The 24,831-nt window shown below is 50.7% G+C and overlaps 2 protein-coding genes across 3 annotated transcripts in view; one reads left to right on the plus strand and one right to left on the minus strand.

Annotated features, from left to right (window-relative positions):
- On the plus strand, window positions 1-20,618 carry IFNGR2 (interferon gamma receptor 2). Its single transcript, XM_054004561.1, has 7 exons — window positions 1-142; window positions 5,057-5,183; window positions 8,061-8,239; window positions 10,513-10,661; window positions 11,685-11,838; window positions 12,533-12,684; window positions 16,378-20,618. The coding sequence occupies exons 1-7, from the start codon at window positions 52-54 to the stop codon at window positions 16,567-16,569; spliced, it is 1,044 nt and encodes a 347-aa protein (XP_053860536.1). The 5' UTR covers window positions 1-51; the 3' UTR covers window positions 16,570-20,618.
- TMEM50B (transmembrane protein 50B) overlaps window positions 19,926-24,831 on the minus strand; it is a 9,907-nt gene continuing 5,001 nt past the window's right edge. For both annotated transcript variants that reach the window (XM_054004570.1, XM_054004568.1), the window contains exons 3-7: window positions 24,149-24,261; window positions 23,509-23,576; window positions 22,762-22,854; window positions 22,013-22,070; window positions 19,926-20,614 (exon numbers count right to left, since the gene is read on the minus strand). In XM_054004570.1, coding sequence (XP_053860545.1) covers window positions 20,569-20,614; window positions 22,013-22,070; window positions 22,762-22,854; window positions 23,509-23,576; window positions 24,149-24,261 — 378 coding nt within the window. In that variant the 3' untranslated portion in view covers window positions 19,926-20,568. The remainder of the gene's footprint in view (window positions 20,615-22,012; window positions 22,071-22,761; window positions 22,855-23,508; window positions 23,577-24,148; window positions 24,262-24,831) is intronic.

Genomic DNA, 24,831 nt, shown 5'->3' on the forward strand with positions numbered 1-24,831 from the left:
CAGCCCGGCCCGGCCCGGCCGCGCTCGGGGGACCCGCGGCCGAGCGGGGCCATGCGGGGCCGGGCTCCGCTCCGCTCCCTCCCGCTCCGGCTGCTGCTGCTGCTGCTGCTGCTGCTGGGCTCGGCGCGGGCCGCGGCCGCTGGTGGGTGCGGCGCCGGGGGAATGCGGGGTTCGGGTGCCCGCGGGGTTAGGGGGATGCGGGGTTTGGCGTTTGCGGGGTTCGAGGGGATGCGGGGTGCGGGGTTCGGGGGATGCGGGGTTCGGGGGAATGGGGGGTGCGGGGTTCGGGGGATGCGGGGTTCCGGGGGATGGGGGATGGGGGGTGCGGAGTTCGGCGTTTGCGGGGCTCGGGCGATGCGGGGTTCGGCGTTTGCGGGGTTCGAGGGGATGCGGGGTGCGAGGTTCGGGGGAATGTGGGGTTCGGGGGATGCGGGGTTCGGCGTTTGCGGGGTTCGGGGGATGCGGGGTTCCGGGGGATGTGGGATGCGGAGTTCGGCGTTTGCGGGGCTCGGGGGGTGCGGGGCTCGAGGGATGCGGGGTTTGGCGTTTGCGGGGTTCGGCGTTTGCGGGGTTCGGTGCCCGCGGGCTCTGCGTGGCCGCGGGCGCGGTCTCGGTCGCCGTGCTGGGCCGGGCCCGGTGTCCCCTGTGCCTTCCCCCCGCGGCTCTCCGTGAGTCCAGCATGTCCCATGTGCCGTGTCCTGTGTCCTATGTCCCATGTCCCATGTGCCGTGCCCCGTGTCCTATGTCCCATGTCCCGTGTCCCATGTCCCGTGCCCCATGTCCCGTGCCCCATGTCCCGTGTCCCATATCCCGTGTCCCATGTCCCGTGTCCCATGTCCCATGTCCCGTGTCCCATGTCCCGTGTCCCAAGTCCCATGTCCCATATCCCGTGCCCCGTGCCCCGTGTCCCATGTCCTGTGTCCCATGTCCCGTGTCCCATGTCCCGTGTCCCGTGTCCCGTGTCCCATGTCCCATATCCCGTGCCCCATGTCCCGTGTCCCATGTCCCAAGTCCCATGTCCCATGTCCCGTGTCCCATGTCCCGTGTCCCGTGTCCCGTGTCCCATATCCCGTGTCCCGTGTCCCGGTGGTGGCCACGGCCTGCCTGACCAGCCTGGCCCTGCTGAGCCCTGCGGGGCTCTCTGGTTGTTCCAGACCTGCTGGCTGGACCGAGGCAAAGCAGGGCAGGGCCTCCTGCAGTCGGCACTGCCCAGCTTCATCCCATCAGCAGCCGAGGGACTTCCCAGGGAGCTCTGGGAATCCCAGAATCCCAAAATAGGTTGGATCGGGAAGGGCCTTGTAGCCGGTCTCCTTCCACCCCGTGCCATGGATAGGAATCTTACACCATCCCTGAGAGGCCACTTTGGTGCACTGGAACAGCAAAAGTCACAGAAAATCCCCCAAAGCCCAGCCTCCTGCTTTGCCAGGCTGGCAGGATGGTTGCTGGGGGCTGATGCAGGGCGAGGGATGGGGAATCCCTGAGGAGCAGCAGGAGCTGGGACACGGCTGGGTCACCCGAGCCAAGCTGCTTTCACTGGCTGTGATTGTGGCTTCACACTCTGCTGGGTGAAAGTTCTGACTCGTGGTTTGAAATACCATTAATTCTCTGCACAGCAGGAAAAAACAATCTGAGCCTTCCTAGGCTGCTGCCCTGAAAGAACCAGCCCAGTGCAAACCCCTGCCAGGTGGGAAGGAAGGATGGGACCTCTCTGTCTTTCCCTGGCTGAGGGAGTTTGGGGTTTTGAGGGTGCTTGGAGCCGTGGTGCTGTGTTTGAAGTGTTCATTTGGTTATTTTAGGCCACACAAACTGGGCCATGAGTAGGAAGTTGAGGGTGTGATTTCAGCAGCTGCAGTCCCTGCCCGGTGTCGGAGGGATCTGACAGAAATTCAGATTTCCCTGGGTGCTGAGAAAGCAGCTCCTCAGCCTCGTGGCACCCTCGTGGCAGCCCTCAGAGGGCTGATGAGCCCTGGGGTGGCTTTGATAATCTCTGCAGTGTTTTTGGGGCCGGCAGGGGAAATGACTCATTTCTAAATGCAGAAGAAACGGTGTGCAGTCATGGGAGCCCAGACTGGGCTGGAGGGACCTTAAATCCCACCCTGCCATGGCAGGGACACCTCCCACTGTCCCAGGCTGCTCCAGCCCCAGTGTCCAACCTGGCCTGGGGCACTGCCAGGGATCCAGGGGCAGCCCCAGCTGCTCTGGCAATTCCATCCCAGCCCCTGCCCACCCAGCCAGGGAACAATTCCTGCCCAAAATCCCCTCTCCCCCCTGTCCTTCATCGCTCTTTTCTTGATTTACTTTTAAGGTGTGCTGGGAATTGCTGGCTGTGGTGTTTCGTTCTCAGAGCTTCCTGGGATCCTGTAGAAGGGTGTGTGGCAGAGGTCTGAGGGCACAGATGGTGTGAGATACCTCACCACGTGCCAGACCAGCAGCGAGAGTGCAAGAAAGGATCCGTGGGACTGGAAAGTGAAAATTTCTCACCAGTTTAGAGAGGGCTCCCTGGGGGCCTTCCAAGCAGCCCAGAGGTGGATGGTTTGGAAAAGCTGTGAGGAATCTCCCAGAGGTTTGCAAAGCTGAACCAGCCACGTGTGGCCCAAGGCAGTGTGTGTGTTCTGAGAGCACTGCCCGAGAGCTGAGGCTGAGAAATTAATGTGACAGGCCTGTGAGAAATTAATGACAGGCCTGATTAAAGCTTTGAGAGAAACACAGATTAAAGCTTTGAGAGAAACCCCAGGCTTGGGGGTGGGAGGGACGTTTAAGGTCACACACAGGGGCAGGGATGCCTTCCCCTGTCCCAGATTGCTTCAGCCTGGCCTTTGGACACTTCCAGGAATGAGGCAGCCACGGCTTTTCTTGGAAAGCTAAAGCTCAACTCATTATTTGGTATTTTGGACTTAGGGTTTAATGCAACTTGATGTGGAAATCAAAAAGACCCAAACTTTTTAACATGAATCCAAATTCCCAGGAATTTGACTCAAGTGCTTGATCCTCTGATCTCGGTGATGTAAAAATGAACAGACTGTGGCTTAGGAGACTCTGTTCTTCAGAGTAAGAAATCGCCTGCTGTGTTGTGGGGCAATTTTGTCCCGGTTCTTTGTCAGGCCAGGCTGCAGGGTGGGAGGTGTCCCTGCCCGTGGCAGGGGGTGGCACTGGGTGATCTGTGCAGCCCCTTCCAAGCCCCTCCATCCCCGGGTTATCCTGTGCCCCCCGTGCTGTGAGGGTGCAGGAGGAAAGCTTTTCTCCCTGCTGCTCCCTGCGGGCTCCCAGGAGAGATCCCTGAGCAGCCAGGGCTGCTGGAGCTGACCCTGGAGCCCCGGCCGAGTCCTGCAGAGCTTTTGGTTCTGCTCTTCCTCCCTGGCTCCGGCTGCTCCCTCCCTTCTCCTCAGCCCTTCCTCCTCCTTGCCCGTGGCTGCCCTCCAGCCCCTGCCTGCCTCTGCCCCTTTTCGCCCGTGTTTTTGGCATCTCCCTCCTCCCCCTCCTGGGCCGTCCGTCTGTCCTTCTCCTGTCCCTCAGACACGGCTCTTCCCTGTGCTTTGCCCTTCCTGGCCAGGAGCTGGAGGCCGGTGGTGGCCCCTGTGCCAGCGATGGTGGCCCCTGTGCTGGCCAGGCTCGGGGCCCTCCCCACACACAGAGCTCCTGCCCTCTCCTGCCTCGAGAAATCACCTCCAGAGCTGGCAGGACCAGAGCTCCTTCAGGGCCACCACTTCTTCCTGATGGGTTTGGTTTTTTTTTCCAGCTGGTTTCACTGGAATGGCCTCAGGGCTAGCAGGAGGCAGACGGGGGAGAAAAAGAGAGGAGAAGCTCCAGGGAGAGCTCAGATCCCTAAAGGGGCTCCAGGAGAGCTGCAGAGGGACTGGGGACAAGGCCTGGAGGGACAGGAGCCAGGGAATGGCTCCCAGTGCCAGAGGGCAGGGCTGGATGGGAGATTGGGAATTGGGAATTGTTCCCTGGCAGGGTGGGCAGGCCCTGGCACAGGGTGCCCACCTGGCTTGTGCAGGGAGGCAAACGTGAGCTCCAGCTGCTGTGGTCACCAGTGGGCAGAGGAGGGGCTGGAAAACCTTGGAAGGGCTGGAAAACCTTTTTTTTTCTGCAGAGCTTTTGGTTCTGCTCTTCCTCCCTGGCTCCGGCTGCTCCCTCCCTTCTCCTCAGCCCTTCCTCCTCCTTGCCCCTGGCTGCCCTCCAGCCAGAAAAAAAAAAGATTGTGCTGTGAAGAGCAGAAAGGGGCTCAGCCTGGAGAAAAGGAGGCTCAGGGGGGACCTCACTGCTCTGCACAATCCCTGACAGGAGGGGCAGTGAGGGGGGGTCGGGCTCTGCTGCCGTTTCCCAAGGGAAAGGAGGAGAGGAAATGGCCTCAGATTACACCAGGGGAGGGGCAGAGCAGAAATTAGAAATAATTTTTCCCTCACGGAGTGGTCAGGCCTTGGGCTGAGCTGCCCAGGGAGGTTTGGAGTCACTGTCTGTGGGAGTGCTCAGGAGGAGTCTGGATGTGGCCTTGGGGACAGGGTTTGGGGTGATGCTGGTGGGGCTGGGGTGGCACTGGGTGGTCCCAAAGGGCTCTTCCAGTCTTGGTGATTCTGGGACCTTCATTTATGGCTTTCATGGGGGCCTGGGTGGGGTTTATGGTTTTGTGCTGGGCTTGGTACTTTCAGCTTTGTGCTCTTTATGGAATGAATAAAAACAGGGAGTTGGAATTCATGGATACACAGAATCCCAGACTGGTTGGGTTGGAAGGGACCCCAAATCCCACCCAGTGCCAGCCCTGCCATGGCAGGGACACCTCCCACTGTGCCAGGCTGCTCCAGCCCCAGTGTCCAACCTGGCCTTGGGCACTGCCAGGGATCCAGGGGCAGCCCCAGCTGCTCTGGGCACCCTGTGCCAGGGCCTGCCCCACCTGAACGTGCCAGAGCCCCTGGAAACAGAAGGAGAAGGAGGGGAAATGATTTTACCTGCAAAGCAGTGAAAATTTAATTTATGGTGATGGAATTTGGAGAGCAAAATTTGGTTACTGTGCACTTGAATGTTTCAATAATTGCTTTTATTCCTCTTCTTCCTTTAGAAGCTTCTCTCCATTTACCAGCACCAAAAAATGTGGAGGTTCATTCCTACAACTTCCAGAGTTTGCTGAGGTGGTCTCCTGTTCCAGTGGAGAACGGCTCGGTGTTATACACGGCCCATTACAAAACGTGAGTAAACAGTAAATAAAACCAACTCATTTTGTTCTAATGCAGGATATCAACTGGTTTTAAAAACCCCAGAAACCCTGAAAATGAATAAGCACAGACTGAAAGAGCATTTTTTATCAAGGATATTTTTGTGTATCTCCTGGGGACTGACAGGCCCTTGGCCCATGACGCGTCCTCTGAGCTGAGGAGAGATTGAAGCCCCGAGGACACCCGGAAATGCTGCACAGAATTTTAGCCTTTCCTGATTCTCTCTGGCCAATTTAAATTTCCCCAGATCCCGAGGGGCTGGTGGTGTTCCAGCTGGCTGCACTGCCGTGCTCATGGTTTATTGTTGTCTTGGTTTGAACAGCCAGGTGTCTGCTGAGGAGGGCAGGAGCCTCGCATGAAATGGAAAATGCAAACCCCCTCCTCTGAATTATTATAATTTTGAAATTAAGGGGCTCTCAGGCAAAGATATGGGAGCAGGAATAACAGTTCTTTAGTAGGAAAATTAAAATATAAATGGAATAGTACAAAACAAACCATTGACAGGGTCAGATCAGGCCCTGGCAGGCTGTGGGTCAGGGTGGTGGCAGCAGTGCCATTCCATGGGGGCTCAGCCCTCCTGCAGTGCCAGCTGTGCTTCTGCTGGAGCAGGATCCTGGACAAGGCTGGAGTTTTCCTCTGGAGCTCCAGGGCCGGTGTGGATGGGCCTGGGCTTCCTCTGGGAATGCAGTGGGGCAGAAAGCTGCTCCTCTGGGAATGCAGTGGGGCAGAAAGCTGCTCCTCTGGGAATGCAGTGGGGCAGAAAGCTGCTCCTCTGGGAATGCAGTGGGGCAGAAAGCTGCTCCTCTGGGAATGCAGTGGGGCAGAAAGCTGCTCCTCTGGGAATGCAGTGGGCAAAGGCTGCTGTGGTGTTCCCAAAGCCTCAGATTGTATCCAGGTAGGAATGCTTGGCTCCTCCCCTGGGCACAGCATCTCCCCATGGGATGATGGAATTTTCTCAGCCATGCAGGGACACTCAGTGGCCATGAACAGGAGATAATTAATAATTAATGGCCCATGAACAGAAGATAATTAATAATTAATGGCCCATGAACAGAAGATATTCCCCCAGAGTTACACGGGATGGGTTGTGGAGGAGATAAAGAAAACTGCCCCACCTGGTTTTAACAGCTGGCCCGTTAACAGAGGATATCCCCCTGGAGTTACAAGGGATAGCTCTAACTACTGCTGCTGATTTGACAAATTGAGGAGAACCTTTGACTGTTTGAATGTCTGATTCCCAGGTTTTAGTTGTTTGGTCATGCCATGTTACTTCTGACTTGTGTGTTTCCCCAGAGCCACCAGTAAATACTGTTACAGCGTTTAAAGGCACTCCACTTAATGTGGGTTTTCCTCTGAGGCCCAGTTTTGCTTGCAACAGCCTGGAAAGTGAATAGAACAAACACCTGAGAAGTTCAATAATGCAATTTGCAAATCCTCTGATGTTTGCCATGCCCAATCCAAATATCCCTTTTTCAAGGGCAGGTAAATCACCTTAAAATCTTTGCCTGCCATTGGAAATAACCACGGGTGACATAAAGAACACTGCCCCAGCTGGTTTCAACAGATGGTGATATGTTGTAGTTGAGACAGAGACAATACAAAGCACCACACTCCATTTTCCAAACTGGTTCTATTAAGGCATGCATGCTTTTTATACATTCTTACAAAACTCAGAAGTTTACACTCATTGGTCATGAGAGGCAAACCAAGTGCTCATTGGAACAGATGCAGATTTCTCTTATTTCTCCTTCTTTCTTCCTTGGTTTCTGTTGCTATTGGACACGAAATGAGTACACAGAAGCTTGGTAAGTTCAAAAGAGAAAAAGAGCCAGTTTTAGTCAAACATCTGGTATTTATAGAATTCCAAAGGTGACCGTGGATTGGAGGATGGAATTACCACCTCTCCAACCACACTGGTCCAAAGATCAATCAATCAATCAATCAATCAATCAATCAATCAATCAATCAATCATTTCTCTCCACCCACAGAGAAATATACAAACTATTCTATTTATACATGAAAATTGTGTAGTAACTCTGACTCTCAAATATGTGAACATTATCAGAAGGCTAAAGAAGTTTTATGGGAACTTTAAAACTTTCAAAAGAACTATAAAAGAAAACCTAACACTTTTAAAAATCAGGGCAACGGGTTTCTATGTCAATAACCTTGGTAGAGTGCTGAGTCCAGTCCTGGCCCCTCCGTTTGGGAAGGACCTTGGGACACTGAGCACATCCAGAGGGGGCAGCGAGGCTGGAGAGGGGCTGGGAACACAAACCCTGTGAGGAACCACTGAGGGAGCTGGGGGTGCTCAGCCTGGAGAAAAGGAGACTCAGGGCTGACCTCAGCACTCTCACAGTTCCTGAGAGGTGGCTGTGGCCAGCTGGGCTTGGGCTCCTTCTCCAGGAACTGACAGAACCAGAGCACACAGCCTGGAGCTGCACCAAGGGAAATACAGGTTGGGTATCAGGGAAAAGTTTTTTACAGAAAGGTGATAAAGTTGTGGAGTGGCTGCCCGGGGAGGTGGTGCAGTCACCATCCCTGGGTGTGTTTAACAAAGCCTGGATGTGGCACTGGGTGCCAGGGCTGAGCTGAGGTGCTGGGGCTGGTTTGGACTCGATGCTCTTGAAGGTCACTCTGTGAATTCTGTGACTTCTGAGAAAGTTCTTTCAGGGGTGAACATGGATCCTCTTACCAGCCTTCTCTCTGGCTGGCGGCAGTGGCTGTGAAACCCCTCCCGCGGTGCCAGAACCCGCGCTGGTGCCAGAACACACCTGCTCTGCTCTGTGCTCACCGGGGCTGTGCTCACCCCTTGCCCCGCAGCCTGAGGGAACGTGTCTCTGCTGCAGATTGTTCTACGACACCTGGAGCGGGATGGGCTGTGCACAGACCCCCCAGACGTGGTGCAGCTTCCCCCCCGAGCTGCGGCGGCGGCGGCGCTGGACGATCCTGCTGCGGCTGCGGGCCGAGCTGGGCCCACGCGCCTCGGCGTGGGTGCACACCCCTCCCTTCGTGGCAGAGACAAACAGTGAGTGCTCGGGGCCCTGGGAAGGGCTGTGCTGCCTCCTGGGTGTCCTGGGCTCTGCTGGGAGAGCGGTGCCCTGAGCTGGGACAGAGGCTACACGAGCTGAGAGGAGGAAAAGGGGATATTTCCTGAAGGGTTTCCCCAGTGGTTTGGAGGCTGGCAGGGGGAATGACTCATTTCTGAATGCAAAATAAACAGTGTGTGCTCATGGGAGCCCAGACTGGGCTCATCCCTGCCATCTCATCCCACCCCTGCCATGGCAGGGACACCTCCCACTGTGCCAGGCTGCTCCAGCCCGTGTGTCCAACCTGGCCTTGGGCACTGCCAGGGACCCAGGGCAGCACCTGAGCCACAGTCGTGGCTCTGCCCACATGGCTCCAAGATGGGAGCACAAATGGGCTTGGTCAGGAGAGCTCACATTTTTATAAGTTTTAGTCCATTTGCATACAGGAGTTACCTGTCCAGTTAATAGCTTCAAATAATGAAGTTTCATCCTCTTGCACACCCTCCTCTTTTCACGTTGTTTGAGCTTTGGGCCTGAAGTGTGGAGAGATTGTCCTTGAGTCTCCAGCTGGAATAGGATTGCTTTGTGTTCCCCACCCTGTGAAAAGATCCCAGTAACACTTCATATCAAGCTAAAAGCTGCACACCAGAACAGAGCAGAGAAACTTCGAACCCAGGGTATCAAGAGGATTGAGCTGTTATTGCCCACAAAGGCTCCGAGGCCTCCCCAGGGTTTGGTTCTGCTCTGCTCTCTCAAGTGTCACCAGAGAAACCCCTGAGCCTCCTGGGGTGGTTGAGCCTTCAAGGAGCCACAGTGTTCTCCTGCTGGAGGATTTTCCATGTTCTCATTTCCCTACTTAGCTCTGCCCACACACACACCCCACAAACTCTCGGGTTCGTGGCAGTCTGAGGCTAAACCGCCTCTTTCTGCTGGACAGATCCCTTTTCTGATAAACATAAAGCATCCTGATAAATATAAATTGTCATGACAAATTGTCCTGATAAGTACAAATGGTTCAGATAAAGATAAATTGCTCAGAGAAATACAATTCGTTTACAGTACAGCGTAGAAGTGTCTAGGCCACACTTTAAATCACAAAAGGGTTGGGTTGGAAGGACCTTAAATCCCATCCCATCCCACCCCTGCCCTGGCAGGGACACCTCCCACTGTCCCAGGCTGCTCCAGCCCCAGTGTCCAACCTGGCCTTGGGCACTGCCAGGGATCCAGGGGCAGCCCCAGCTGCTCTGGTGTGAAAGTGTGGTGCTGCTGATCTAAGATCTGCTACATTCTGGGGTTGTGTCACTGCCCTGGAGATCAGTTCCCAAAAACCAAATCCATGGCTCCTCCTTCAGTGCCTGGATCAGAGTCACTGGATTGGAGGCACGATGAGGAGCTGGTGCATGCAAGGAGTGATTTTTGCTGTTAATGAGAGCTTCTGACAGCACTCTGTTGGTATTTTTCATGATTTACACCTTGGAGCACTGGAGGTGACCATGGTTATCCTAATGGAGACATCAAAGCAAGGAGAGGAAAACTCATTATTCCTCTTCCCATCTAGGGCCCAAACAGTGGGGTTCTGGGGAACATGGAAGGTGTGGCAGGCTGATCAAAGGAAAAGAAAAGATAATGATTTTATGGCAGGTAACTGCAGATAAACTGAGACACTTGAGAGCATCAACTATTGGCTAATATTTACTGAATTTCTGGAAAAAGTCAAGCAAATTTTGCAAATGCATCAAGTAGGTGAGGAAATGCTTGCCCTTTACTGAGCAAAAGCTGTCAATATTTGGGGTGCTTGCTGGGAGTGTCCAGGGCAGGGAATGGAGCTGGGAAGGGGCTGGAGAATTCCTGAGGGAGCTGGGAAGGGGCTGAGCCTGGAGCAAAGGAGGCTCAGGGGGGACCTTGTGGCTCTGCACAGCTCCTGCCAGGAGGGGACAGCCGGGACAGGGCTCAGAAAAAGGGACAGGAGGAGAGGGAACGGCCTCAGGCTGGGCCAGGGCAGGCTCAGCTTGGCCAGCAGCAGGAATTTCCCCATGGAAAGGCTGCTCAGGCCTTGGCAGGGGCTGCCCAGGGAGCTTTGCAGTGCCCATCCCTGCAGGTGTCCCCTGGAGGTGGCACTCAGAGCTCTGGGCTGGGGACAAGGTGGGCACGGGGCACAGCTGGCACTGCCTGGGCTGGGAGGGCTTTTCCAGCCCCGGGGATTTGGGGATTCTGTGGAGCTGGAGGCAGCTGTGCACACCAGGCTCCCCCTGCTCTCTCTGTTTGTTTTCAGCCACTCTGGGCCCCCCCAGGGTGAACAATGTCAGTGCCAGCCCTGACTCTCTGCTCCTCAGCGTCAGCCCCCCCTTCCCCCCTGAGCCTGGGGACCTCCTCCAGTACCTCGTGTCCTACTGGGAGAACACCACCAGTCCCACAGAAAAAGTAAGAATTCTCTCTCCCCTTTGTTCTTGGTGCCTGGGGACTGCGGGCTGGGAACCAGTGTCCCTTGGCAGGGCAGCAGTGGGGGCAGAAAATCAGGGTGTTTTGTGTCCAGGGGGGGGTCACCACGGGGAAAAGGTTCTGGCCTTGGCACGGGCATTGCTGCACTTCCAAACTTGGGAACTCCCTCCCTCTGTTTGGGAAGGGATGAAATCCCTCTGCACATCCGGGGGCAGAACTGGTGCCAGAGGTGAATTTGATTCCACAGTCTTCTCAGGCCATTTGGGAACCTCTGGAAAGTCCCTGCTCCGTTGCTGGGCTGGGAGCTGCAGGAGCAGCTGCTGGGCCTGGTCCCGGGGCAGGGAGAGGAGGAGATGGCAGGATCATGCTGGGATGAGCTGGGATGAGCTGGGATGAGCTGGGATGAGCTGGGATGAGCTGGGATGAGCTGGGCCTGTTCATCCTGAGGCTCAGAGCTTTTGGGATCATCGTGTGCTGCCTGGGAAGTGTGTTTGGACAGGCCAGGGGCACAGGGGAGGTGTTAAGTCAGGCTTAAAGAAAAAAAAAAAAAAATTAAAAAAGAGGAAGCTTCCAAATGACATCAATCCGAAGTCAAACATTTAAAAAACAGAAGCAAAAAAAAAAAAAAAATTATTTACAACCCCCTTCTGCTTCAAAGTCCTTGGTAAATCATCTCCACTTCCTTCCTGCCTTGCACCACGGCGTGTTTTTCTCACACACAGAACACCTTCAGCTGAGAGCCAGGAAAGGAGGCACTGTGGTTTCACTTTCCCCTCCATTTCTCTGTGTTTTGCTCCCTGCCTGAGCTGCTGCAGAAGCTGCAGCAAAACTCCCAGAAAAACTGAAATATTCCACTGTTTCTGTTGTTCGGGAAAGCTGAGTGAGAAAAAAATTAAAATTTGGTTTCTTGAATGAGACGTGTCAGTGGGGGAGGGATATTTGTGTTGAAAGCTGGCCTGGTTTTTACAGTAATGCCTTTTTTTGCTGTGTGTGTCTTCCCAACAGAAGCTAAGTGAAAGCAAGACACTATTCCAAATTGGAAATCTAAAGGAGTCAACACTTTATTGCTTCAGCATTCAAGTGCAGTTGAAGATCTACTCAGGTCACTTGTTAGAAGGGCAGCAAAGTGCCCCAGAGTGTCACAGAACTGCCCTCAGTGGTATGGAATGGGAGTGGGGATTTGTGTGGAGGGGGATGGGGTGGAACACCAGTCCTGGGTCACCTGAACTGGTCCCTGCCCCAGCCAGCCTGTCAGGAATGCTGAGAGCACCACGGGGACTTCACACGTGGCATTCGTGGCAAAAGAATCAGGAATCTTCAGCCAGGGATGGAGGGGCTGGGTGGCACCTTCTCCTTTTCCTCCCTAATCCTGCTGTAAAATGGGATAAAGGACTTGATCCCAGGGCTGGAGCCAGGCTGGGAGAGCTGGGGGGGCTCACCTGGGGAGGAGAAGCTCCAGGGAGAGCTCAGAGCCCCTGGCAGGGCCTGAAGGGGCTCCAGGAGAGCTGCAGAGGGACTGGGGACAAGGCCTGGAGGGACAGGAGCCAGGGAATGGCTCCCAGTGCCAGAGGGCAGGGCTGGATGGGAGATTGGGAATTGGGAATTGTTCCCTGGCAGGGTGGGCAGGGGCTGGGATGGAATTGCCAGAGCAGCTGGGGCTGCCCCTGGATCCCTGGCAGTGCCCAAGGCCAGGTTGGACACTGGGACTGGAGCAGCCTGGCACAGTGGGAGGGGTCCCTGCCATGGCAGGGTGATACTGGATGGATTTGGGGTCCCTTCAACCCAAACCATTCCATGATTCCATAAATGTGGACCTGCCATGTTGTATTTGGATTTTTTCCCTTCTTTTCCAGAGGCAACCCGAGATGGGTACCTCATCCTGTTTCTCCTGGGGTTCGTGGTTGTAAATCTGGTGGTGGCTGCTTTCCTGTTCCTCTGGAAACGCCGCCAAAAAATCAAATACTGGGCTCAGCCACCTCTGGAAATCCCATCCCACTTCAAGGAGGTACGTGGGGACCTGGGGGGTTTCTCCTGTAGAAGAGAAACTCGGGGGAACATCCCCAAAAGCTCTTGTTGCTGAACAGAAATCGAGAGGAAGAAGTGATGTCTCAAAACGTGCCTTTTCTGGTTGTGGTCTCCCACTCCTTTCCTGTTGTGCTGAGCTGAAAGCTCTTTCCTGTGCTCTTTTCCTGGAAAAGCCGAGCCTGGCTGATCCTGGCTCCTGCTCCTCTTCCTCTGCTGCTCTGGGCTCGAGCTGGGGCTCACTGGGCCAGGGAGGTTTTGTCAAACAAGGGCTGGGGCAGGGGCAGGACCAGCAACACCCAGCTCATTTTACATTTTTGTATTTTTGTGCTTGTTTGTTGTGACGCCTCGGGATGATCTCAAGAGGATCTTCCTGGGCTTGTCCTCTCTTTTTTTTTTTATTTTATTTTTTTTTCTAGCAGGACTCAGATGAAAAACTCACCCTGGGGCATTTCCCTGCTGGTGGCTCAGACATTTTTGGGTTAAACCGCGCGGTTTCAGCCCTGCTCTTCTTCCTCTCTTATCCTTGCACAAGAAGCAGCCCTCAAGCAGAGCTTTGGTGTAAAAATTCTTACTCAGCATGAAATTCTGGCTTTTTTTAAAGCTTTTATTTGTGTGCAGCTGGTGGAGGTGAGCATTTTGTCTGTGTCAGAGCCCCGTGGCTCCGGAAGAGAATTCCCAGCTTTCCGTGGGCACGGGGAAAGGAGCCCAGAGTGAATCATTTCCTGCCTCAGCTGGCATTTCAGAGGGGTCACAGGAGCACTGAGGGGAGAAAATCCATCTGCATTGTGTCAAAATGGCAAAAAAATCCATGTGCAGGGGATGAAAATGGTGAAAAAAATCCCTTTACAATGATTAAAATAGTAAAAAAAAAAAAAATCCCTGTAATTATATTAAAATAGTAAAAAAAAATCCCTGTAATTATATTAAAATAGTAAAAAAATGCTTGTGCAGGGGATGAAAATGATGAAAAAATCCTTGTACAATGATTAAAATAGTAAAAAAAAATCTCTGTAATTATATTAAAATAGTAAAAAAAAAATCCCTGTAATTATATTAAAATAGTAAAAAAATTATTGAACAGGGTATGAAAATAATGAAAAAAATCCCTTTACAATGATTAAAATAGTAAAAAAAACAAAAAAACCGCTGTAATTATATTAAAATGGCAAAACAAAATCGCTGTAATTATATTCAAATAGTAAAAAAATCCTTGTGCAGGGGATGAAAATGATGAAAAAATCCTTGTACAATGATTAAAATAGTAAAAAAAAATCTCTGTAATTATATTAAAATAGTAAAAAAAAAAATCCCTGTAATTATATTAAAATAGTAAAAAAAAATCCCTGTAATTATATTCAAATAGTAAAAAAAAAATCCCTGTAATTATATTAAAATAGTAAAAAAATCTTGTGCAAGGTATGAAAATAATTTTAATAATCCTTGTACAATGATTAAAATAGCAAAAAAATCGCTGTAATTATATTAAAATAGTAAAAAAATACTTGTGCAGGGTATGAAAATAATGAAAAAATTCCTTGTACAATGATTAAAATAGTAAAAAATCGCTGTAATTATATTAAAATAGTAAAAAAATGCTTGTGCAGGGTGTGAAACTAATGAAAAAAATCGCTTTACAATGATTAAAATAGTAAAAAAAAAATCCCTGTAATTATATTAAAATAGTAAAAAAAAAATCCCTGTAATTATGTTAAAATAGTAAAAAAAATATTGTACAGGGTATGAAAATAATAGTAAAAAAACCCACCTTGTACAGAATATTAAAATAGTAAAAGAAAATCCTTGTACAGAGTATTAAAACAGTAAAAAAATTGTGTAGGGTATTAAAATAATTAAAAACTCTTTGTAGAAGATATTAAAATAATTAATAAATAATTGTGCAGGGTATTAAGAGTAAAAAACCCCTGTAAGTATATTAAAATAGTAAAAAATCCTTATACAGGGTATTAAAATAATAATAACAACTTGAAAATCCTTGTAGAGGGTATGAAAATAGTAAAAATATCTTTGTACAGGGTATTAATATAGTAAAAAATATCCTTGTACAGGGTATTAATAATAATAAAATAATCCTTGTACAGGGTATTAAAATAAAATAATAATAATCAAAAATCCTTCTAGAGGGCAATAAAATAGCAAGAAAGTCCTTGTACAAGGTATTAAAATAGTTTAAAAAATAACTGTTCTGAGTTTTAAAATAATTTTAAAAATAACTGTACAGGGTCTTAAAAAAAAGTTGTTCTGGGTATTAAAACAATAATTCAAAAATAATTGTGCAGGGTATTCAGAGAGGACAGAGAGGGAAAGAAGGGAGCTGGCAGAGTGTTGAAAATGTGAATTAATAAAAGGGATCAGCCTGGCATGGGGCAGGACAGAGAGGGAAAGAAGGGAAAGAAGGGAAAGAAGGGAAAGAAGGGACTGGCAGAGTGTTGAAAATGTGAATTTATTAAAGGGATCAGCCTGGCACAGGGCAGGACAGAGAGGGAAAGAAGGGAGCTGGCAGAGTTTTAAAATGTGAATTAATAAAAGGGATCAGCCTGGCACGGGGCAGGACAGAGAGGGAAAGAAGGGAAAGAAGGGAAAGAAGGGAAAGAAGGGAAAGAGGGGAGCTGGCAGAGTGTTTAAAATTTGAATTTATTAAAGGGATCAGCCTGGCATGGGGCGGGAAAGAAGGGAAAGAAGGGAGCTGGCAGAGTGTTGAAAATGTGAATTTATTAAAGGGATCAGCCTGGGGCCTCTCCTGGCCCACGATGGGGGATGCTGAGGCACTGAAGGCAGTTCTGTGGGCACTCCTGTGGGTTTGCAGGGCACTCCTGTGGGCTTGCAGGACACTCCTGTGGGTTTGCAGGGCACTCCTGTGGGTTTGCAGGGCACTCCTGTGGGTTTGCAGGGCACTCCTGTGGGTTTGCAGGACACTCCTGTGGGTTTGCAGGGCACTCCTGTGGGTTTGCAGGGCACTCCTGGATATCCCAGCAGGATCTGGGGCTCAGGGCAGGAAAGCCAAGCTGAGCTTTGCTCCTGTCTGGAACTGGCTGCAGGGGATCTGTTTGGGTTTTTGGAAGAGTAATCCCGTGGCTCATTGGCCTTGTTGTGACTTGCAGAGCAAGTGGGGCCTGAACTGAAACCTGATTTAATTTGTCCCACTTTTCTAGAGCTGCTTGCTCTGATGACCAGCCTTCATTTTGATTTATTCCCTGGGAAAGCTGCTGGGTTGGGTTTGGAGGGAAGGGGAGCAGAGGGGGTTGTGGTGACAGGAGAAGCTGCAGCTCCCACTGGCCTGGCACTGACCAGAGCAGCCCCTGGCTGCTGCATTCCTGCAGCTGAGGATCTCCCAGCTGGAAGTGGTTTGTTCCTAACTCAAAGGAATTTCAACTGACGTGGAAAGGTTGGCCAAAATTTATTAAAATAGCCCCAAAGAGCCAACGAGGAACTGCAGCTGCTTTAACTCACTTGAAGGGATACTGGAGGGATAATTTATTTCTTTTCCCCACAGAAATAAGGTTTTTTTAACATTCTCCTTGTTTAGTTTAATTTCAAGGAAGCCCAGGATGGGATGTCCAGGTAGCAGCTCCTGCTGTGGATTCTGGGCTGGAGCAGTTTGTTGGCTCTGGGATTTCTAACAGGACCTAACCTGGAATTTTGTGCTTTTTTCCAGTTCCTCAGGGACCCTGGCTTTGATGGCTTGGAGGAGCTGTACAGTCCTGCTGAGGAGGAGCCCCAGGCTCTTGTGCTTGGAGAAGGAGGTGGCCAGGAGGGTGAGGATCCTTCACCCAGCACCTCCAGGGCCAGGGCAGTGAGTGTCACCTGCCCCAGCACTGTCCAGAGGCTGCTGGCAGGAGAGTCCTGAACACAGAGCCTGGGGTCACAGGAGAATCCTGAACACAGAGCCTGGGATCACAGGAGAATCCTGAACATGGACCTGGGATCACAGGAGAATCCTGAACACAGAGCCTGGGATCACAGGAGAATCCTGAACACAGAGCCTGGGGTCACAGGAGAATCCTGAACACAGAGCCTGGGATCACAGGAGAATCCTGAACATGGACCTGGGATCACAGGAGAATCCTGAACACAGAGCCTGGGATCACAGGAGAATCCTGAACACAGAGCCTGGGGTCACAGGAGAATCCTGAACACAGAGCCTGGGATCACAGGAGAATCCTGAACATGGACCTGGGGTCACAGGAGAATCCTGAACACAGAGCCTGGGATCACAGGAGAGTCCTGAACATGGACCTGGGGTCACAGGACATTCCCTAGGGACACAGGAGAATCCTGAACATGGACCCTGGGATCACATTAGAATCCTGAACACAGACCATGGGATCACAGGAGAATCCTGAACACAGACCATGGGATCACAGGAGAATCCTGAACATGGACCCTGGGGGCACAGGAGAATCCTGAACATGGACCCTGGGATCACAGGAGAATCCTGAACAGGGACCTGGGATCACAGGAGAATCCTGAACACAGACCCTGGGATCACAGGAGAATCCTGAACATGGACCCTGGGATCACAGGAGAATCCTGAACAGGGACCTGGGATCACAGGAGAATCCTGAACACAGACCCTGGGATCACAGGAGAATCCTGAACATGGACCCTGGGATCACAGGAGAATCCTGAACACAGAGCCTGGGATCACAGGAGAATCCTGAACATGGACCTGGGGTCACAGGAGAATCCTGAACATGGACCCTGGGGGCACAGGAGAATCCTGAACACAGAGCCTGGGATCACAGGAGAATCCTGAACATGGACATGGGATCACAGGAGAATCCCTGGGGTCACAGGACCATTCTGAACACAGACTCTGGGATCACAGGACATTCCCTGGGGTCACAGGAGAATCCTGAACACAGAGCCTGGGCTCACAGGACATTCCCTGGGGTCCCAGGACATTCCCTGGGCTCACAGGACCATCCTGAACACACACCCTGATGCTCCAGGGGCCTCTGCCCAGCTCCCCCAGCTCCTCGCTCTGCCCAAAGCGCTGGGAAGAGGGAACGTGGAAGGGGAAGGAAAGGAACACTAAATTGCCTGGAGACAGGTGGATAAAAGGGGTGAATCCCCACCCCAGCTTGGAGGAATAACTGCACTTTATTGTTGTGGGATAACCTGGGATCTTCCAGGGAGTGAAGAGCTGCAATTCCATTTATGCTGGTTTTGTTTCTGTTGCCAATAATACTCCCATCACACCCACCCCAGCCTGCTTTCCTGATTCATTTTAAGTGCAGGACAAACTAAAAAGATATGTGTGGGTACTTTCCTCGGGATGAACCTGTGCCAGGAGCCCCTCCCAGAGAGCTCTGCTCTTATCTGCCTCCTCCCACCCTCCTGGAAGCATTAATCTGCTGCTGCAGCCCGGCCAGGGCCCTGCACACCACAAAAGCCCCAAAAGGAATTTTGCCTCGGGTTTTTCCAATGTGTATCAGTCACTATCAGACACTAAAACCTCTTGCTGAGCACCAGCAGAAGGGAAGGTGACTGAGAGTTCTGATTTTAGTGCCTTAAAGCAGAAGAGCCCAGGTTAAACCCCACATCAGCCCCTGTGGGGTCTGGAGTGTCCAATAAAGCACAAAGAACAAGTGAACCTCTTCTGTACTAAAAAAAAAAAAAAATGGGGTTATTTGATTTTTTTCCCCCTGGGTTTGATACTAATTGTTTAAAAAAACAATTAAAAAAGTGGGGGGTTTTTTTGGAAGTGCCTGGTTGGAGGGCCCTGGCAGAGCTGAGGTGCCCCAGCCTTTACAGGAACAGCCCAGGCCAGCAGCTGCCAAAAGCTTCAGCAGGTGTTTCCTTGCAGAACAGATCTAATCCCTTGGGATCAGGCTGCTGACAGGGGAGCTCCAGGGAAGCCTGACTCGTGTAGGCATTGCCAGGTCAGCACCAGGTTTGCTTTAATCACCCACACCCACAGCTCAGAAAAAGGAACCACCAAACTCAGCCAGAGGACAGAAACAAGGTTAAAACCCCCTGGGAGTATCTGTGTGTATTCCTGAATAAACCCTGCACTGGACTTGTATCAGGGAGTGTGGTGTTAAATATTTTTACACAAACAATTAAAAAGCATTTAGTGGGAGTAGCTCCAGGGTTGCTGTCACTGAGCCCTCCCTGTCCCCTTGGCTTGTGAGGTGTAAAAGTGCCCTGTGGCAGTGGGAGCCATTCCCTGGCTCCTGTCCCTCCAGGCCTTGTCCCCAGTCCCTCTGCAGCTCTCCTGGAGCCCCTTCAGGCCCTGCCAGGGGCTCTGAGCTCTCCCTGGAGCTTCTCCTCTCCAGGTGAGCACCCCCAGCTCTCCCAGCCTGGCTTGCACGTTTGAGTTGCAAGTCCAGGCTCAAGCTCCTGGCACTGGGAGTAGTTCCAGGGATTAGTTCCAGGCCTGACCTCCTAAAGAACCCAACAAACATTCCCAAGCTCCTGGGCAAGCAACCTGAGAGGCCTGGACCACAGCCTGCCTTTACTGTGTGGGGCAGGCCTTGTGCAAAGGTGAGCTGCTGTACAAAATTCACTGTTTGGAGCACCTGAGTTCACTTTTACTGCAGCTTTCTGGAATTCCAAGCAGTGGGATGGGCTTCCTGCAGCCAGGGCACAAGGGCAGCTCCGAACTGGCCCCAGCTCCTGCCCCTGCAGCAATTCCCACCCAGAGCAGGTGACAAACAGTTCCCAGTTCCCAGCACAGCATTTCCACTCAGCTCCTGACACCACCGAGGCAGCAGCTTGGATATGGGGAGGCTGTAGAAGCCTTGGGAGCCAGGGGAGAGGCAAATGCTGTAAAAACCACAGAGAACTCGTGAGAAGGACTCACCCCAGCAAATGGATCTACAGGGACACTCCAGGGACATCAAACATCCTCAGCCTCACTTTCTGTTTCACCCCACTGAGATGAAACTGGATTTCAATAATTCATTAATGGAAACGGCCATAAAATGTAAGAGATAAATAAATTTTAACTGGGGCAGTAGCAGCCCTAAAACTGGGTGTGAGTCACTGCTAGAATTTACTGAAATTTGAAATTATTACAAGGTTGGACTGAGCATTAAATCCATCCATATCCCACATCCTTTTAAGCAGAGAGGGAACAAGTCAGGAAAACTCATTTATCAGCAAACAAGCTTCCCTGGAGACAGTGACACTTGCCCAATTAGCCAGGTTGCTACATTGCTCTGACTCATTTATTCTTTATATCAAGTACAACTGGCGTCAGTTTGTTGGAGTTTTTTTATTCTAATATCAGGAAATACATTAAATACCAACTGGTATCTCTTACACTGAGCAGCATGAAATTAATTCCAAGGACTGTGGTGCCAGCAAATGTCCTTTGTGCCAGAGCCATCACGAGTCAGGAACACTTTGCTTTGCCATGCACAACCTGCTGAGTGTAGGGACTTGCTTAAAAACCCATAACCTTTTACCAAAAGAAGAAAAAAAAAAATCTATTTTATATTTACCTGAACAATAATATAAAATGTTTAAAATCAGCTCTTATCCCAGCAGGGCCCCTGCTCTGGGATGGGCTCTGTCCTGTTTGCTCACTAAGTGTTCCCTGAAGCCCCGGACACGGGTGGAGCTTTGGAAGAGGAGGAAGCTGATGGCAAGGCAGGGATGTGGAGGAGAAAGCCTGGAGCTTGCAGCAGGAAAGCCTGGCAGCCTGCCATTCCCTTTGAAATGATGGGTGCTGTCCTATGCACATATCCACAAGCGTGTCCTGGCCACGGAGGAGCTTCGGACAGAGCCTGCAATTGTCTCACTTCCACCAGTTTGGGAAGCAAACCAAGGACAAAGGACTGGGAATTATCTACAGACAAGAACCACATGGCAACTATGGACCGAGCCAGCAGGGAGCTCAGCCCCACAGCTCTTCTGTTCTCCCAAACTTGTAGATCAGGGTGCTGAGGGGAAAAAAAGGAAAGAAATAAAAATCAGCGTAGGGTAATGATAACAGTATCCTTAAATCTCACCCTGTGCAAATCAACAGCCCAGCCCTGAACTTTTAGTCAGATCAGGATTTGGTGTTTATATTTGGTTTCCTGTGCATGGCTGGAACTGTGGGAGCCAGCTGAAGCTCAAAGAGAAAAACACCCATTCTCACAGCCCTTCTGAAGGAAGAGCCTGGCAGTTAGGAAATTCCAGGAGTCCAGAGTAGCAAGTCTCATCTGGCACCTGGGAATCAGCTCAGCATGACAGGATGTGCTGGGATAAAACCTAAACAATTCCATTTTTATGAACAAATCAGAAAGTGGTAGAGAATCAGATCCATATCACAATTGGATTTCCAAAATGCCACATGTTGTGGCTGCCCCGTGCAGTGTCCCAGGCCAGGCTGGACAGGGTTTGGAGCCACCTGGGACAGGGGAAGGTGTCCCTGCCCAGGTGGGACTGGATGGGATTTAAGGTCCCTTCAAACCCAAACCTTCTGGGATTCTAAATAAGACAAAAAACTTCAGGCACAAAATCTGCCTTCAGCAGTTTCCCTTTTCAATCCCAGAGGGGATTTAGGAGCTGCTGTTTCCTGCAGGAATATCTCTCATTTCCCAGAGCCCATCCACCCAGGTCACTGCAGAGCATCTGCTGTGGGGCTGGAAGGAAAAGGATCAGCCAGGAATTGAAAGAAGAAAGGAGGTGAGATGAAACTTTCAGTGATTGATCTTGGAGCTGACACTGTTCAACACTTTGAGTGCCTTTTATTAATAAAATATGTGGATTGCAAAATGCATTCCACAGCTAAAAGGAGTTATTAGAGACTCCAAATCGATTTTCATCTGTTACATGATAGATTTAATAATATTATTTGAAATAAATCCAGTGTGCTGTTACAAAACACACCAGCATGCTCTTAACAAAAAGGAATTCTCACTCTTTATAACTGCAAACTCAGCCAGTGAAAGGAAATACAGGGAATATCAAGTACCAGAGACCTGAGCCATTGGTGTGAAATAGTCTGGAAAAGGGGAATGGAATCCCCCAGCTGGCTCTGCTGGGAGGGGAGCCAAGGGATTGTAGGACAGAGGTGAATGATTGCCATTCTCCAAAGACACTGGCAATCCCTCATCCAGAAAACTCTGCATCCCTGGCCACCCACATTCCAGAGCTGCACATCCAGAGGGAGCAGAGACAGCTGGACCAACAGGAGTGGGAGGGAGCAAAGAGCCTGGGCAGGGGCAAACCAAACCTTGTCTCTCAGCTCTGCAGCAAAGGGAGTAGAAAACAGAGCTGCTTTTCCAGGAGTACCAATGTTTGGAAGCAGGAAAGTCCCTTTGGAAAGAGGGGAATTTGCCTGGGTAACTTACCTGAAAAATATTAATGCATTCTGGAAAAACACTGCTAATCCAGGGTACACATTAGTGTCTGCAGAGGAGGAACAGAGGAAACACTCAGTTCTTTAGTTCTGGCAGGTGGATTTAACAGGATATTCCAGCTACTGGGAGCTGGGTTTAACAGGATATTCTGGGAGCTGGGTTTAACAGGATATTCCAGCTACTGGGAGCTGGGTTTAACAGGATATTCCAGTTACTGGGAGCTGGGTTTAACAGGATATTCCATCTACTGGAAGCTGGGTTTAACAGGATATTCCAGCTACTGGGAGCTGGGTTTAAGAGGATATTCCAGCTACTGGGAGCTGGGTTTAACAGGATATTCCAGTTACTGGGAGCTGGGTTTAACAGGATATTCCAGCTATTGGGAGCTGGGTTTAACAGGATATTCCAGCTACTGGGAGCTGGGTTTAACAGGATATTCCAGTTACTGGGAGCTGGGTTTAAAAGGATATTCCAGCTATTGGGAGCTGGGTTTAACAGGATATTCCAGCTACTGGAAGCTGGGTTTAACAGGATATTCCATCTACTGGAAGCTGGGTTTAACAGGATATCCCAGCTACTGGGAGCTGGGTTTAACAGGATATTCCAGTGTCAATCTCAGACTAAAACCTGGATGCTGTGGCTCAGATTTTCCAGAGACCACAGGCTTCCATCCCTGTGGATTTCCTGCCAAAAGCTGGCAAGAAAAGTACTTTCCTAGAGGAGCAAATACCCAAACTTACTCTGTGTAACATATGCTCCAAAGAGAATCCACATGGAAGCAATGAGTGATCCAAACATCAGCATGAAGCCGATGAAGAGCCAGATCCGAGCCCCTGCAGGGAAGAGTGAAATGTGGAATTTTATCCCCAGGGACAGGCAATGCAGCTGCTCCTCTGGGAGGATGGAACACATGATCTCACTAAAGGCACAAATGGAAAGGGTTAAACACAAGGATCAAGGACAAAATCCACCTGCTCAGTCACTGGGGAGGAAAGATATTCCTGTGCTAAATTTCTCTGGAGCTGGAACATGAATGACACACAAAAAAGCACCAGAGGCCACTTCAAATAGCAGCAAATCCCTCCAAATTTACCAATCCCATGGAAAAGGCTGCTGGGATCCACATGGGAAATAGAAAGGGAATTATGAACAGAAGCAGAGAGGACAGGACACCCACAGCAGTGACACAGGGGAAATGGAAATGTTTGTGACACATCCCTAGGGAATGCCTGCTCCAGAGCCACCCCCAGGCAGGAACTGATTTCTCCCAGGAGCTATCCAGGGAAAGTTTAGGAAGCCAAGACATCCACAAATTGAATCTCACCAAGTTCCCTTTCTAACAAAGCCAGCACTCATCTCCAAGGGTTAATTCTGTAAAGAAATTAATTCACAGAAGTGCTCTCCTACTCCTTATCGTCTGATTATTCATTTCACCATCACTTGGGAAAAACCCCAGCAGGTAAATGATCATTGTAGAGTTAATTTACCTGTTCTTCCTAAGCATCCATCACTGTAGCTGTCTCCTCTCACCTGTGCATTTGATACAGCATTTATCCTGGGGGCAAAAAAAGGAGATACACTTCAGATTACAGAAAATCAATTCAGAGTTCTAAGTAAAACCCCAGCTTTTTTTTTTTTTTTTTTTTTTTTTTTTTTTTTAAGACGTGACAAATTCTGGGAAAATTCCCTGGCATTCTGTGTAGTCACAGATCCCAAGTCATCCTTCTTTTTTGCCAATATTGAATGATTCAATAAAAGTTGTTACTTTTATTTACATCTCCACGACAAGAGCCAGGCTATTGTTACCCCTCCCATCTGAGGAAGTTTTGGGCAAGGAACAGCTGTAAAAATTGTAAAAACTGAGGGAAATGCAGCCAATTGTTTCATATTGAGGTAAGAATTGATTTCTCCATCCCTGGCAGTGCCCAAGGCCAGGCTGGACACTGGGGCTGGAGCAGCCTGGCACAGTGGGAGGTGTCCCTGCCATGGCAGGGCTGGCGCTGGGTGGGATTTAAGGTCCCTCCAACCCAACCCATTCCCTGATTCTCTGATTTATCCATGCTGGACACACTGTCACTAAGCCTGGTGTAGCTCCTGGGGGTTATGTGACGCGTGGCCAGCACTCACATGAAGAAGGCCAGCGTGGAGAAGACCCCGCAGGTGTGGAAGGCGTGGTTCAGCTGCTCCGGCTTGGGATAAACCACGGCAGCGTCGATCATGATCCACCAGCCTGTGAAAAACTGGGCACAGACACAGGGGGTGAGCCTGGGGGGCACGGGACAGCCAGGGAAAGCAGGCCAGTGGTCTGGACAGCACTGCCTTAACTGGCTTCTAACAAGCACCAGTTCTGGACAGTGATTTAAATGTGCTCGATGGGCAGTGCCTGCACAAATCCCAGCGTTCCTGTTCTCAGAGGAGTGCTTGGGAATCAGCCACACTTTCTGTGCAAATTAAGGAGTGGGGTATGGATAAATTTATGCCCAGAGCAGCTGTGGCAGTGTCCAAGGCCAGGCTGGACATTGGGGCTGGGAGCAGCCTGGGACAGTGGAAGGTGTCCCTGGCCATGGATGGGTTTTGAGGTCCCTCCCAACCCAAACCCTTCTGGGATTCTATGAAATTCCCTGTGCAATTTCCGTGAAATTCCCTGTTCCTTCTTCCCCTTAAGAACAAGAATCCAGACTCTAAACACACATGAGATGGAGACGGTGCAGAACAGAGCAGTTCTAACAGATCCAATTCTGCAGGAAATCCACGGGGAATTTCTTTTCAAGAAGAGAGGGCAGAAGTGGCTCACGATCAGCAACGTCACA

This window comes from Vidua macroura, chromosome 2, assembly GCF_024509145.1.
Source record: "Vidua macroura isolate BioBank_ID:100142 chromosome 2, ASM2450914v1, whole genome shotgun sequence".
NCBI lineage: Eukaryota > Metazoa > Chordata > Aves > Passeriformes > Viduidae > Vidua > Vidua macroura.